Source organism: Apteryx rowi, unplaced genomic scaffold (genome assembly GCF_003343035.1).
Source record: "Apteryx rowi isolate R43461 unplaced genomic scaffold, aptRow1 scaffold_38, whole genome shotgun sequence".
In the NCBI taxonomy this organism is placed as follows: Eukaryota; Metazoa; Chordata; class Aves; order Apterygiformes; family Apterygidae; genus Apteryx; species Apteryx rowi.
This window is the reverse complement of record NW_020450307.1, coordinates 4,212,640-4,228,124: the sequence shown is the minus strand read 5'-3', so window position 1 is coordinate 4,228,124 and position 15,485 is coordinate 4,212,640. Positions and strand designations below refer to the sequence as shown.

General features: G+C 41.1%; 2 protein-coding genes across 12 annotated transcripts; both read left to right on the top strand.

Annotated features, from left to right (window-relative positions):
* The first annotated feature begins 532 nt into the window (after positions 1-532).
* Positions 533-3,862, top strand: MRPL20 (mitochondrial ribosomal protein L20). The gene is made up of 4 exons (XM_026074060.1): positions 533-571; positions 1,232-1,363; positions 1,674-1,751; positions 3,381-3,862. The coding sequence occupies exons 1-4, from the start codon at positions 533-535 to the stop codon at positions 3,552-3,554; spliced, it is 423 nt and encodes a 140-aa protein (XP_025929845.1). The 3' UTR covers positions 3,555-3,862.
* A 578-nt stretch (positions 3,863-4,440) lies between these two features.
* On the top strand, positions 4,441-15,251 carry CCNL2 (cyclin L2). Of its 11 annotated transcripts, XM_026073902.1 has the most exons (11): positions 4,463-4,837; positions 6,127-6,201; positions 6,472-6,581; positions 6,861-6,981; positions 8,338-8,402; positions 11,308-11,407; positions 11,493-11,597; positions 11,816-11,957; positions 12,743-12,860; positions 12,947-13,039; positions 14,180-15,251. In XM_026073902.1, exons 1-11 carry the CDS (start codon positions 4,523-4,525, stop codon positions 14,532-14,534), a joined length of 1,599 nt encoding a protein of 532 aa, XP_025929687.1. In that variant the 5' UTR covers positions 4,463-4,522; the 3' UTR covers positions 14,535-15,251. The 11 variants fall into 11 exon arrangements, 10 of the variants coding, with proteins under 10 accessions (XP_025929687.1, XP_025929688.1, XP_025929695.1 ...); XM_026073903.1 differs by lacking the exon at positions 4,463-4,837 and having other exon boundaries at positions 6,407-6,581; XM_026073910.1 differs by lacking the exons at positions 4,463-4,837; positions 6,127-6,201; positions 6,472-6,581; positions 6,861-6,981 and adding exons at positions 9,187-9,311; positions 9,589-10,915 and having other exon boundaries at positions 6,989-8,402.
* The last annotated feature ends 234 nt before the right edge of the window (positions 15,252-15,485 follow it).

The window sequence follows — 15,485 nt, the reverse complement described above, 5'->3', positions numbered from 1 at the left end:
GGCGGCGGGTCGCTCCTGCGGCTGCCCCGCAGCGCGGGTGGCAGTGGCAGCGCGTCCCTCGGCTTGTCCCCCCGGTGGCTGGGGAGTGAGTGTGCTCCCGAGCGTGGGGGGACCTGTCGTTTTGTGCAGGTGTCCCGAAGTCCTGCCTGAGCAGAGGGATGTTAGGGTGCAAGCAGTATTGTGGTGTTTGCGCCTAGAAAGGTCAAGGATCCGTGAACTCAACTGGTGTAAATTCAGCGTTTTACGTATATGCATATATGTCTGTATTTGGCTAAAGCTGAGGCCAAAAAATGCGTCGGACATGCTTGCTGTGACACAGCATGTGTATGCATGTAAATTGGTACAAATAAATGTAACTGAACCTAGTGCCGGAAGAAATACAAGCATTACAGGAAGAGCAACCTATCAATATGGCATGCCATAAACTGGCAATTTTGTTTGCCTTTTTTTAATTGGACAGAGTAATACCGAAAAAAAATTTATATTTGCTTTTCAACTTCATTTTAAAAGATGAAAGACATTTCCTCGCAATATGACTTCAACTGAATTTCAGACTGTTGTACCTAGGCTTGTGAGGAACCTTTTTCAAGGGCAGACTGTCAGCATTCTGGGAGGTAATACCCCATGCTGCAGTATGGAGAAGGAAATTATTGAATTCAACAGTATCTCAGTCTTGCAGTCCCTAAGCTGCCCACAGTAGCAGTACTGGTCAGCTATTTTCCTACCGTGCAGTACTGGTTGCTGCTTTCTATTTCCTGTTAGATGGAGTTCAAAGGTAGCTCCGGTAAACCTTTTTACTGATGCTTTCCATTTGAGCAACGGTAGTGTTTTAGACATAGTAGAGGCTGCTGTACCATCCCTGTAGTTGTACTGGCAAAATTGAGAGGGTAGTTCAGGAATGAGGATAAACGCCTGAGTTCAGGGGTTGGTAGCAAGCACTGAAGATGATTTTGCTGCTGTCCTTCCCCCTGGAACCACAGCCTAAAATGAAGTCTGCCTTTGGCTCCCTCCTGCTTGTACTGAAATTTCTCAACCTGCTTCAACTTTTCAGCTCCAGGTTTCTCRTGTTGTAAAATGAGGAAAAAATATTTGCATTATATGCCAACTGAAGGCTTAGCTGATGGTTTCGAAATATTTTGTGATTCTTCTTATGAAAGGCTGCATAGAAATGCAAAGGAGCATATATCAATATTATTGAAGGGATTAACAGCCTTAAAGATAACTGAACCAGAACATCTTGGTTTTGTTCCAGCATTTTCGTGGAAGGAAGAACCGCTGCTATAAGCTGGCTGTACGAAGCGTTCGGAGAGCTTTTGTGAAGTCTACCAAGGCCAGAAGAGAAAAGAAGAGATTCCTGAGAGCGGTAAAGAGCAAATAAACAATACAATGGGAAAAGAGCAGAACTCAAACAGCCATTTTCCCCAGCAAATGGGGGGCAGTCTCTCAAAATGTTTTAAAAACAGCTGGTGGAAAATAGTGCTATGAATTTAGAGGCAAGCATAGTCCCTCTGTGGTGTGAAAAAGCTCACATTCTGAAGTTTGTAGAGGTGTATGTTGTACTGAGACGACTGTAGATTTGAATGTTTTATTTAATAAGTGTGAGCAAATCAACATGACTAAAGCTTTGTTTTAAAATATTTCATCATCCAAAATAATACTTTTTATACCTTTAGCTCTGGATCACTAGGATTGAAGCAGCTTCTCTTGAACATGGTTTGAAATACCCAGCTTTTATAAGCAATCTGCTTAAGGTAAGCATGATGCTTGAAGAACAAGTTGCTTTGAAACAAGTTGGACAAAATGTCTGATACTGGTCTTCTGAAGTGTCGGGCAAATGGATTTCTTAAAACCCTGAAAACCTTCAAGCAGGTGTAGTCTGACAAAATATATCAAAGGGTTGCAGGTTACAGCCTTAGGACAGAACTGGAAGGAATTGAACCTGCAGCCCCCACATGCCAGTCTTTGAAGAATAATGGCAGGGACTTCCAAATTGGAGCTTGAGCAGGCAAAGAGCTGCTCATTGAGCCAAGCACTGGTGTAGAGGGTAGTGGAAGGGCTGAAAAGCTCCCTCTGTCAGACAGAGCTGCTGCCAGCACTGTCCTGCTTTCCAGTTCTAGTGATATTTAGTATGATACCGCTTATGAAAGGAGTTTCACTCACTCCAGGAACTGAAGTGTGCTCTAAACCCGTTTCTCTTCCTAATATGCATAACCCCCTTTATCCGGGTGAACATTGTTGCTTCACACCTTCCTCCTCTCTTCCCACAAACTTTTACTGCTTATTTTGAGACTATTTTTATTTATTCCATAAAGGGATTCAGTCAATTTAAGTAATTTCTTGTAAAATGATTTTGCATCTGTTGCTACCGCAGGTATTAAATAACAGCTGCCTTTCTTTTACTTGAAGAAATGTAAAAATATAAAATTTGGATTAGCTAAAGCATGCATAAGAAGTCTCCAGTCTTTTTCACTACTAGTTTTGTGTTTCATTGAGCATGGACAATGCAGATAGTTGGTGCCATTGTCCCTTGTTCCTTAAACATGCTGGGGAATTGATTTTAATTTGTTGATACTGGAATTGTAAAACTAAAAATGTTATTCTTGACCATGATCATAATAAAAAGGTAGTGTTTCTGCTTCTTAAAGTGGAGCAACATAGAAATTTATAGAGTATTTCTAAACATATTTTAACTATAGGTCTATTGAATAACTAGATAACTCTTCATAGGCTTTCTAACTTGTTTACAGTAAAGTAATACAGTTTCTGAAGTTAATACACTGGTTATCCTGGTTATTGTTGTCATTCTGTAACCAAGAGAATCAAGTACTGTCTAAAAGCTAATTGTGAGTAAGTTTTGTTTTTTTTTGTTTTTTTTCCTGAGATGCCTGTCCCTTTGTCTCTTGTCTCAGAACTGTATTTTTCTGTAAGGTTCTCTGTTAAAAATTCCAAAGGAACAAACTGGTTTATATAATAACTCCATCTTAGAATATTGTCTTACTGTTCTAAATACTGTTTAGAGCATTTGATCCTGTATTTTTCTACTCCAAGATGCATTTTAAGACCCCAAGCAGCTCCTCACACTATCAGTAAGCTTGAGTATAACTAAGAACCAAAACAAATGTTAATGGCTAACTGGTAACACATAGTTTTCCATGACAGAATGGATTTTTTTTCTGTTCTTTGTTTTTACTCCTAGAACTTTAACATAATAGCTTAATGAGACATCTATGTCTGGGTTGTTGTGTCTCACAGTTTTCTGACTGTTTCAAAATTGTAACATAGAAAAAACAATATGTTTTAAAATGTGAGGTAATTGTCAGGAATTGCAGCGATGTCCCTAAAGATTACAGTACTCAACTAACAATTCTTCTTGCATTTAGTCTCAGGTGGAGCTGAATAGGAAAATGATTGCTGATTTAGCTATTTATGAGCCAAAGACATTCAAGTCCCTAGCTGCTTTAGCCCAGAGGAGGAGACAAGAAGGCTTCCTTGCTGCCCTTGGAGATGGAAAAGAACCAGAGGGGATATTTTCACGTATTGTACACCACTATTGATATTGAAATAATCTGTGGATATGCCTTATAAACAGGAACTTCAGGTGCTGCAGTTAAATTCATAGCTGTGGAGCAAAATCCTCTGAAGATGCTTCTAGCAAGGAAGAAAAGGGGGGCAAGTCTAGACATGAAGTTTGTGAGTTGATGACTTTTTTTTTCCCGTGTTGTTCTGACTGAAACGCATCGGGTTAAAAATTGCCATCCAAAGTTAGTGGTAAGTCAAGCCTGTAAAAGTTATATGTTAACAAGATACATAGTATGCATATACCTTTTGTTAAGGACTTAATAAAGATTTCTTTTAAAAACTATTGGGAAAAACAGTCTGAGTAGTGACTTCTAGCATTGCACTAGAAAAGCAAACTGCTTGGGTGGATCTTGGTGTTCACAGCACAGATGTGAGCAGCACCCCTGCTTTGGTGCTGCTGTGACTCAGGCTTTGGTCTGCAGTGGGGACAACYGGGAGGAAAGCCCCTGCAAGGCTTCGGCTCAGCCTGCAGCCCTGCTGACCCTCTGCGGGGTCTGGCAGTGAGCTCAGTGCCAGCTCCTGCGTGCCAAGGACACGTGCCTCCCTGTGAGGCCGAGGGGTGCAACAGGAGGAGGCAGTCCCCCGCCCCCGCAGCACTGCGGATACGGGTGGAGGCCGGCGGCGACCAGGCATGGCGGCGTCGGCCGGGCGTCTTGTGGGGGTTGGGATGCGCTGCCCGCGCCGGAAGTTCCGCCCGCTCTACTCTGTTCAAATTCCCAACTAGTGCGTCACGGCGCTCCATTCGGCCTGGGACAAGCGTCAGACGTAGTGACGGCCGAGCCAATCGGCGAGCGGGGCTTCGCCGCGCCCCACCAATAGGAGGCGAGCGGAGGTGGAAAGGGGTGGGAAAGGTGGTGAGGGACGGGCGCTGGCCGGTAGGGAGGGAGAGCGGAGTCAGGCGAGGCGGTGTTAGCGTCAGCTCCACCACCACCACCACCACAAAATGGCGGCGGGGCCAGGCAGCGCGGCGGCGGTGGGGTGTGGTGGGCCGGTGGGGCCTCAGGCCGGTGGGGCCACGGCTTTGGGAGCCACGCCGGCGGGAAGCGGCGCGTCGGTGCCGGGTCCTGGTGCGGTGCTGATCGGGGACCGTCTGTACTCGGGGGTGCTGATTACGCTGGAGAACTGCCTGCTGCCCGAGCACACGCTGCGATTCACTCCATCCATGAGCAGCGGCCTTGACCCCGACACCGAGACTGAGCTGCGTGTCACCGGCTGCGAGCTCATCCAGGCGGCTGGCATCCTACTGCGTCTGCCGCAGGTAGGCCTGGGCCCGGCCCGGCCCGGGCGGCCGGCTCGGGGGGGAAGGCCTCACGCGGGCGTGGGCGGCTGGCCCGGCCCCAGGACGGACGGCGAACCCCGTTGCGGGGGTAATGGAGTCGGGCGTCTTTGCTTCCTGGTGGGGGAGGGGAAAGGCTTTGTTCGCCTGGCCTCGGCCCGCTCACACCGGCGCGGCTGCCGAGGCGGGGGGGACCGACCCACTGTCGTTAGGTCTGATCTGCAGTTACAGAAGCGGGCAGGGCCGGAAAGCTGCCCGTTTGGGCTGGTATTAGGAGTGGAAACGCAGCGGGGCCTCCCTGCGGGGGCCCGCGACTTTCCCCCACTCGGCCGGCCGGGGCAGGAAGCGGGTGATGTAACCGCCTTCCTGCGCCTCCCCCGCCGCGTCCCCAGGCCGGCCGGGGCGGTGCGCGCGGGGCGGGGGCTCCTGGCGTGCTTTGTTAAGTACAGGTTTTGCGGAAAGGAGGGTTGATGAGAGCTTTTTAATTGTAGTGGTCTCAGGAAGCTTTCGTTTCCAGATGAGTTTCAATTACAGTCAATTTCGATGATGTCTGGAGCGTAAAACTTTGCATATGTCTCTTGGCTACCGAGACTCGGGGGATCAAATCTTGTTGTGAGGAAATGAAAATCACAGTATAGTTAAATGAAGAAGAAAAAAAGAAAGTTTGGGGGGAGGGCACCTTGTCAGAACTTTCAGTATCGCTAAATTTGTTTTTTTTTGGTTTTGAGTATATTTCTGTATTTCGTTTAAAATAAATTTAGTTTAAAAATATGTGTGTTAACCCATAAAACAGGGTTTGGGGTGTTGGTGGTAGTATTTCAAATGACTTTAGTTATTGAGATAGTGATGCCGGTTTTCTTTAGACACCACTGAACTTACTGCCAAACCTAAAAATAGTTTAGTATGGTACCATTTCTGGGGCACAATATGGGGAATATTTATACATGCTTTCGGTTTTCATAATTATTATTCCAGTCCCCATAAAGTATTTTGCTAGGGAATCATTGCAAATAAACTTGAGAGCAGCCAGTCAACTCTGTCTAATATAAAATGGTATGGGCTTTTTGGAGTGAAAGCATGCATTGCTGTTACAAATATAATCTGAAATATTGTGACTGCTTGTGTCTGGGTATTGCGGAGTATTCAATACAGGTTTTTCAATTAGTTTTCTGGCTCTTAAATCTGTTGAAGTCATTCTAGGTAACTGCTCTTTGGAACTAGGAGGGTGTTTGTTTTGTTTTTAATACCTGTTGTGGTTTCTTTATTTTCAGGTGGCTATGGCTACAGGACAGGTGCTGTTTCAACGTTTTTTTTATACCAAGTCTTTTGTGAAGCATTCCATGGAGGTAAGGAATTTTAAAGATGTATATGGCTGCAAATATGATTAAATCTTTGAACTAGGTGTGATCAGAGCATTTGGTAACCAAGCTGTAGATTTGAGTTATTGATCAATGTAATCTTACACAGCTACATATAAGCAAGTACTGATTTTGCCAAGTTTTGAGTATTTCCTGGTTTTACCACAATTTTCTCTTGTTATCCCTCCTTAAGCTGTTGGAGGCAATCAGCTCCAGATTTGAGCAAAACATCAGTATGTTGCAATACTTATATTTCAGCATGTGTCAATGGCCTGTGTTCATCTGGCATCCAAAATCGAAGAAGCACCAAGACGTATAAGGGATGTTATTAACGTGTTCCATCGCCTTCGACATCTAAGGGAAAAAAAGTAAGCTTAGACTCTGAAGTATTACTTTTTGATGTATTTTAATAATTAAACTTCATGGGCACAATTACTATTGTTCCCTCCCATATAAATCGGGGAACCACTTGAAAAGATCTCATTAGGGAGAAAAGCATGTTGACCAACCTTTATTGAGTAAACGTTTCCTGTATTTATAAATAGTGGTAAAGTCTTCATTTTTACACTGACGCAATTTAAGCTGCATACGAGTCCCCCACAGTGTTAAGAGTATCTTGTTTGATGGTATTTGAAATTGTCTTGCAGAAAACCTGTGCCTCTAATATTGGATCAAGAGTATGTAAACTTGAAGAACCAAATTATTAAGGCAGAAAGAAGAGTCTTAAAGGAGTTGGGATTTTGTGTTCATGTAAAGCATCCTCATAAGGTTTGTACTATATGAACTAACTTAAAGTAATCACTGTAAGTTTCATATGCTCTGGATGGTTTGAGTAGACTGCTTAAATGCATAGAAGATGTGTGATTTGCACCTGATAACACTAATTTAGTAAAGCTAGCTTCTTACAATGTTGATGTCTTCTTTCTCATTTAAGAGATTCTTACTAGTCGGTCTTGTATCGCTGCTGAATGACGACTGGAGGTGGATGCAGATGTTAAGTATTCCTTGAAGTCAAATGCACTCTAATTGTTTGCTTTAGAATAAATTTTATTTAAGCAGGTAGCTTTGATGTTAGAAAACTTCTTACACCACAGCATTCAGCTAAACATGGACTCCTAGGCAGAAAGGGATTTAGTGCTTCAGGTTGCAATATTTTTGTCGTTATCAGAGAAATAGTGTCTGTCATGAATACTTTTTGTAGAGGTATGCTGTGGATATTTAAACCCATGTGATGTAGTAAGCAGTGTTTCTTATGTTCTGAAAGTTCACTCAGGTGTGAAGCGGTTGACCCAAAAAGAGACAGTTATTCTCAATTTTAAAATACCAAGCATCAGAGTAGATTGATACTTTAAAGGTGTAATTATTGCAAACATTTAAGGTGGTATTTTCTAGTACCACCAGTGTTAACATTAGGCCTTAAATAGCTGATAAGAAGGATGGTGAAAGAATCTTCTGTATCTTCAGAACTTGGGATCTTGCTCTTACTTTTTCTAACAGTTACTGTTGTCTTAAGTTCTTCCTTCAGAGCCTACTTGATTTTTAGTATATGCTCATGTTATCAGTGCCTCAGAGGACAGTTGTACTTGTTTGTTAATTGTTATTAATTTTTTATATTTAAAGTAGTTTATCTGCATCCTGCTGGGGTTGGGGGGGGTGTATGTCTTTTTTTTTTCCCAAAACTGAAATACCTAAGACTGAATAAAAAAAGACACGTATCACATGCTAGGTCTGTTCTCTGCAAATACTGTTACGCTTCCATTGCCACTTATTGCAGCTAGCTGTATTTTCTTCCAAGTTGCAGCTAAAAAGGAGTGATTAATTGTGTAGGAGAACATACCTAGCTTGAAAACAGTTGGAAAGCAAGACCTCTAGATGCATAGCATGATGACCAAGCTCAGAAGTTGGCAAGCTGGGAAGGTCAAATTTGGTTGCGTGTCAACTCATGCAGGCTTTTGCACTGGAAGGCAGAAGCTGTGTGAGTAAACACTGGTTGTCTTGCAAGCACTCTTATTGGAGTGTTTTAAAACTTAAAAGAGAATAGCAGATGCCTCGTGGATGTCCCTCTGAATTAAAGAGGTGGCTCTCAAGATTCTTGGTAATAACTCAATAACCCATATCTTCCAGATAATCGTTATGTATCTTCAGGTATTAGAATGTGAACGTAACCAACACCTGGTCCAGACTTCATGGTAAGTTGATGGTGTGTGTGTGTGTGTGTGTGTGTGTGTGTGTTAAGAGACCAGCAGGGGCAGTAGCAGAAATATGTCACTTAAGGCACTCTGGGCAACATTGCTCAGAAATGATTGTGGGCCGAACCAGACAGCTCCACTGTTTCTTGGAGTGCCCCAAACTACTACCCAAATGTTGATCGGCCTCTTAAGTTTGAGGTACTTGTAATGGTAATGTAGCGCTCCACCTTGGCTTCTTGCTTACCTCTCCCCTGCTTCCACCTTCCAGCTGAAGGAAAAATGTTGAGTGGGTTTGAAGGATTACTTTTTTCTTGTGTGTCTTTCTTTTTTTGTTGTTGTTGTTTTGTTTGTTCTTTGCATGGATTATATGTGCAGTTGAAGTCTGTTACCAGTGTTGGGGAAAGGCCTTTCCCAATGCTTGAGCTGTTTATTATAACAAGTGTATCAAGAACTCGCAGCACAGAAATTCTTTTTAACTGTATGGATAATGCAAGATATCAGCTTCTAAGACTGGATAAACTCAGTGTTTTCATGTTTGCCAAGAAATGTCCTTTACCTTGTTGCTCTCATTACAGTAAAGATTCTCTTGGGGATGGGCAGCTAACATAAAATTCCAGGTCTTGACTTTAACAAATTGATAATGTTTTAAACAATGGTATTGTTTAAAAAAATCTTAAGTAGTGAATCCAAAGATCATATTTCTGCTGACTGAACTGTCTGGTACTGTGATCTCTGTGTAGAGAACCAGTTTTGACTTTTCTTTTCTGTACTCTTTTAATCAAAGGGTAGCCTCTGAGGGTAAGTGACTAAGACTTCTCCTCTGCTGCCCAAGCGCTATGGTGCAGGGATAGCTGCCGTCTTCAGTCAAACCAAAGCAGGCTCTACAAAGAGAACGCTGACTCTAGACAGGTGGTATATACATGATAGTATAGTAACTGGCCAACTGCATCTTGTGCTTTTATACTTTTTGACCTCTTACTGTCTGTTATTTTTGTTGTGCCTTTTGACAATTGTATACTTTATAACTTGGTTGTTGAAACTCTGAAAGATTTTTAATGTTAAATTCCTATAACTTAAAATGGTGTTGTCTTAGAGGATAAAACAAACRAAGGTGGGGCTTAAATCTTACAGAAATGAATTAATACAACAAAAACTGAAATCTAGTTTCTGTTTGTAAATTTCTAAGTAATTGAATGGATGTGAAGCTTGGAATCGAATGGAACATTGACTGGGGGCTTAAGGAAACTTCCTGCTATCAGATTCCCCAATACCATTGTGTGGAGTATTCAGATATGAATTATGGACTATTAGTTACCAGTTTTCTACTTGTTACGAAAGGAGAGATGGGTAAGGAGGAGGGAGAAAATACTGCAAATGAGAAATGATTCAAATGTTAAAATTACATATTTGTGTACTGATGTTTGTTGCTTCCAGTACATGAGAACTGGTGGGTATCCAGTATAATTGTTTTCTTAATTTTGTTGAAATGTTTGTCTTTACAGCCTTATCTTCTTAAAATATTGTGACAAGTATTCATTTCCTCATACATCTGGATTCTGAGCCCACAGGGAAATTATACAGAGGGCAAGCTTGGAAGTAGGCAGTGTTTGTCAACTTAACAAGTTAGAAAAGGTCTATATGGCTTCCAGATATTTGGAGTACCATTTTTCTCCTTATATTTTATTTGCCAAAGCTTTGTGCTCTTTTTGTAGCATGGCAAAAAAGTAATTTTAACATTATTTTCTCCCAGAAAAATGAGCTACTGTTTGGCACAGCTTTTCTGGGGTAGCAGTTGCTCTTTATATAAACAGGAACATAATAGAGAACTGAGGCAGATGGGAGTTTGATATTGATGGGTTTCAAGTTCCTTTTCTCTTTCCTATGTAAACTGGATTTAAGTGGACTGTGGTCTCTGGTTTGGATGTCTTGGGGCTGAGTGAATCCTTGTATACTGGGCACCCACATAGTCAATTACTGACTCCTTTTAGAAAGCTTATTATATAGAGGCCTCTTGGGGGGTGGGGGTCTGGTTTTAGCTCTCTTCCTATCTGGTACTTTGTTTTGAAATATGTGCTCAAAACCTAGATCTCTTTAAGTGCTTCAGCTGACAGATTCAGAGGCATTTACTTGCTATTTTTAAGACTTTAGAAGAATAATTTTTAAGTGTACTGACTGGAATATATGCAATATCTTACAGTTTTCTCATTCTGTGAATATTCATTTTAAGCAACCTTATTGAAATGGGACAATTTGGATACCATATTTCATATGCCAAAGAAGAGATCTACCTGAATACTGAATAATCTTCTGAGTTGATGCTCCCAAACACCCCAGTTTCTTCTATGACTGCTTTTTGCATCAAAATGGATTCTATTCTGGATGGAAAATAGTCTTTTTTGAAGGAAAATGGACACCTTGAAAAACCTCCCAGTAGAAGTTGGCACATGCTGAAGTGGACTGCATTTTCATGGGAGAACTACCACAGGACCTGCAGCTTTCAACAAACCATCTGAGTTCAGTCCTATTGCAGAGAAATATGTGAACCTAAAATTCTATAACTGAGTACTTCAGATTATATTGTATGTTGTCTTGAGGGGGGGAAAAAATCTCTATTGCATGAGAGCAGGCCAGTAGAGATTCAGGGGGAAAAGTGAAGTTAAAATTGGTTCTCTTCTCACAACTGAACTTTCAACAGCCAGCCAGTCAGTCAAACTTAATTCCTATCTCACATCCCTCCCCTTAAGGGATTTTTTAGTAGAGCTTTATTCAACTTTTCTTTAGATTTACAGGAGTATAATGTTGAAGCTTAGTAACTGAATGCAGAGAGAAATAGTCTTTGTAGAAGTAAAAATAATAGGAAGAACTTTGCAGCATCCTGCAGTTTTGCTGATATTTTGTCTTTCAGGAATTACATGAATGATAGCCTGAGAACAGATGTCTTTGTAAGATTCCAGCCAGAAAGCATTGCCTGTGCCTGTATTTACCTTGCAGCTAGGACACTGGAGGTGAGCATACAGTTCCGCTCAGTTCAAGTCTGTTAGGTCTTTTTCATAGAAGCAGAAAACTGTGTGTTATCTTTTTCCCTTTCAGATTCCACTTCCTAATCGTCCACACTGGTTTCTGCTCTTCGGAGCAACAGAAGAAGAGATTCAAGAAATCTGTTTAAAAATTTTGCAACTTTATACTCGGAAAAAGGTTTGCTTTCTCATATCATGAGCCTTTGTTGTAGACTACTTCTTAGAATGGGAGTCGGAAATCCTTGTCCCATTTGAAGCCAGCCGTAAGAGGTGGTAGAGTAGTGGAGCAGCATATTAGTCACTGGGTCTGGGTCTCTAGGGTTTTTCCCCTGCCGTGAGTCAGTAGAAAGTCCAGGTTGCAAAACTTCATTAGGAGCAATGTTCATGTCTTTGCAGGTTGATTTAACTGATCTGGAAAGTAAAGTAGAAAAAAAGAAACTAGCAATTGAAGAGGCAAAAGCACAAGCTAAAGGTCTGCTACCTGAGGGAACCCCGAGTTTGGATAACACATCAGGATTTTCCCCTGTACCAAAAAATGGTAAGTACTAGATTGACTGACTTGGAATGCTCCTTGTCTTGCAGGCATTATGTATGTACTTTTGGGATGCACATACAATGCCTTAAGGGTTTGGAGGGGGAGGGGAGGGCTGTGTTCTGTTGTTGTTCTTTTAAGCTGGCTTGTACTAGCTGTTCTGTTGCCAAAGTTTATCAATAGCATTGTAACTTTGTAATTTCTTGAAATGGATAGAAAGAGCTGTTAAGTTAGTCTGAAGTTAAAGCTACCACTTAAACTTGCACAGTATAGAGACTTCTGTGTGGTTTTGCCAATAGATCTGAACAAATACTTGCAATCAGCATGTTATGCTAAAGAAATACTAAGGTGCATGTGTGATTGGAAACTCTGGCAGGAATAGTATTTTTATTTCCCTGAATGCTTGTTTGACAGTTTACAGTCTAGTGCATGTCTTGTCTATAAGATAATATTTGCCATCTTTCTCTTCAGATTACCTTTAAAGATATTGAATAATTGGCAGGAAAAAAGTTAGTGTTCTGCCTTCTTAAAGTGGATTTATAAGCAGTGTGTTTCTTTTGCAGTTAACTCCTTTGTTTTATGTATTTTGGCAGAAATGCTTCAAATTAACTTTTGCCTTTCCTTGAAGTTCTTCAGACTTGCTTCTTGTGGCTGGTTGTGTGCGCATGCAGTGAAGATTATCACAAAGAAAATGTGTTTTGGGTGTGGGTTTTTTCCTTTTCCAGTCCTTATCATCATTCAGTCACTACTCATCCTTGCAAAATAAGGTAACAGACTTGTTGCTCTTTTAGAGTCTCCAAAAGAAATTAAAGGAAATAAACCTTCACCACTACCTGTTCAGGCAATGAAGAACGCTAAAAGAAAAACTGAGGGTGTAAAAAGAATGAGCCCAAATAGCCCAGTAAATGGGTAAGGTTTACATAATGAAGATGCTTAATTTTTTTTTCCTTACTGTTTTAAGCAAAATACATTATTCAGTTTATTATCCCTTGCAGCATTCAGAAAGGAAGAGAAAGTAGAAGTCGAAGTGGAAGTAGAGATCAGAGTTATTCAAGATCACCATCTAGGTCTGCATCCCCTAAGCACAGGTATGTGCTGTTGTCAAAGAAGGGCATGCTGTGAGAGAGCYTCCCAGATTACTGTAGTAAACTGGTGCAAAGCTAAGTTTCAGGGAATGAGCTTTGGTAGCCTCTCTCAGCAAGAGAGGCTGAAATAACACAGCAGTGTGTTCTGCTAGTTAAACCTCCGGAAATGATAAGGCTGATTCAAGAATAAGAGTTCTGCTGTCTTGGCTCACATGTCAAGGGAGTTGCAGTGTGTCTGATGGTGTCATACCTGTGCAAAATGCACTGAAAAAATATAAGCATAATATCGGGTTGTATTTGAACTGCAGCCTGTTTATTGGTGGCATATTGCCTAAGAAACAGGATTCAGTCTTTGTTTTGTGTTTCTATTTCATACTTTGAGTTAGGCTTTTGCAGCTACAACCTAAGCAAAACCTCTGTTTGGAAACTGGGTGAAGATACTGTGAGTGCTAACGGCAGGAAGGTTGAGAGAAACTTGCTGTAGAAAGGCCGGCTATTGAAAAGTATTTGGAAAATACCAAAACTTAAAATCTGCTGACTGAAAGTCTTCAGTTTGTGAATTTATAATTACTTTTTAGTAATTATCTGAATTTAATGAGAACATCTTTCTGAAATCTGCTTTCTGCACTGCCTTTGACTTCTAAGTTCACCATGTAGCCATAATACTTGTAGAGGGGAATTCTAAGAGACATTAAGGGATTACCTTACATACAAACTTAGACCTTTTGGTAATAGTGTTACTATAACTAAAGCATGAAAAGTAGGGTTTTTTCCTTTTGCCTTGTTTTTGGATCTGGTAGAGTTAGTCTTAGATGTTTGTGCGGGTTTCCTAAATAGTGAAGGAAGAGGAAAACCTGAAATAAGACTGCAAAGCTTAAAAAGGATATAGTTTCTAAAAACCAGTACTTCCACAGAAACCAGTTGTAATCAAGTCTGGGACACAAGATTGGTTTCCATGGAATACTGAGCAACACCTAAGAAACTGTGCTTGCATATGTAACTCTGTTGGTGAGCATCTCTGTCATATTCAAAGTGTGTGTATGTATCATGAGGATCTTTAGGAACTAATAGTAATGTAGAGCAGTTCTGCTTCATCATATTAAGAAAATCACGTAGATTCTCTTCTGTCCTCTTTTGCTATAGGAAAAGTGAAAGTTACTCTACTTCAAGCGGTTCCAAATCCCATAGTCGTTCTAGGAGTCGCAGTGACTCTCCTCCAAGGCAGTTCAACCACAGTTCTAGTTACAAAGGTTCCAAGATGAGAAGTTACAAGAAATCAAAAGACTACAAATACTCAACACGCAAACCGAGGAAATCCCGCAGCAGAAGTTCGTCACGTTCCAGGAGCCGGTCCCGGGAGCGTTCTGACCATTCAGGGAAGTACAAGAAGAAAAGTCACTACTACAGAAATCACAGGCATGAGCGTTCACGCTCCTATGAGCGAACGAGTCATCGCTATGACAGAGACCACCCTGGCCACAGTAGGCATAGGCGATGAGTAGGACAAAGTTCTTTCCTTTGGAATTCAAACAGAGGAGTTCTTTCCTCCATCTGATTTTTACAGCATTGGGTTAATCTGGTTTATAAACCACTTTAGCTGATGTCCATTCTGCTGCTAATTCTGTACTTTAATCCAAAGGAAATATACAAACAGGATAGGATGATGTGAAAGACTTAATCTGATAATGTCCTAGTTGCTGTCTGCTGGAGTGTCATGTAATAATACTGCAGAGCTTGCCTCTGTGGGTGCTCCTGTTGCCTGCTCTTTAGTTATTTACATACTGTAGCACAGTGGAGTGTTACTTGGGATTTGCAGTTCTGCAAGCAGGAACTCCAGGGAACTCCATTGCTCAGGAGTTGAAGTACTGTGTTGAACAGTCTTTCCTTGTGGAACTAGAAGGCTCAAGACAGTTCATAAAAACCATTGGAGTGGCTTGGTGCTAACAAAGCTGTCTTTTCATACTGGTTCAACTATGTTGTACAAATGTAAGGTGACTTTTTTAGAATTATGCCTATATTAGGTTATATATATGTATATATATTTTGCAGTGTTACAGTATAGTATGGGAATATAGCCTTACTAGCCTTTACACTTTATCCACAATGTAAATAAGCATTTGTTTAATACAAGTGAAAGATATATACAGAAAATTCAAAACTTGAATTCTATCAAAAAGACTTGTGTAGAAAGTTCTGATAAATGTGAAAGTATTTAGCTCCGTGTATTGAAAGTAGTATATTTTTTATCCGTGCAATGCTGTGTGCAGGCCACCAGCTCATAACAGACGTTTCCTATATATACATTCTATGTGGTTTGAAATTCTTTACTCAGGATCTTTGACACTCTGAAGTAGTAGTTTGTCAATCTGCTTGCTTGTTGAAGAACAGCACATGTTTAAAAAAAAAAAAAACACAGCCCAGTAGTATCAGTTTTAATGGTATATCTGAG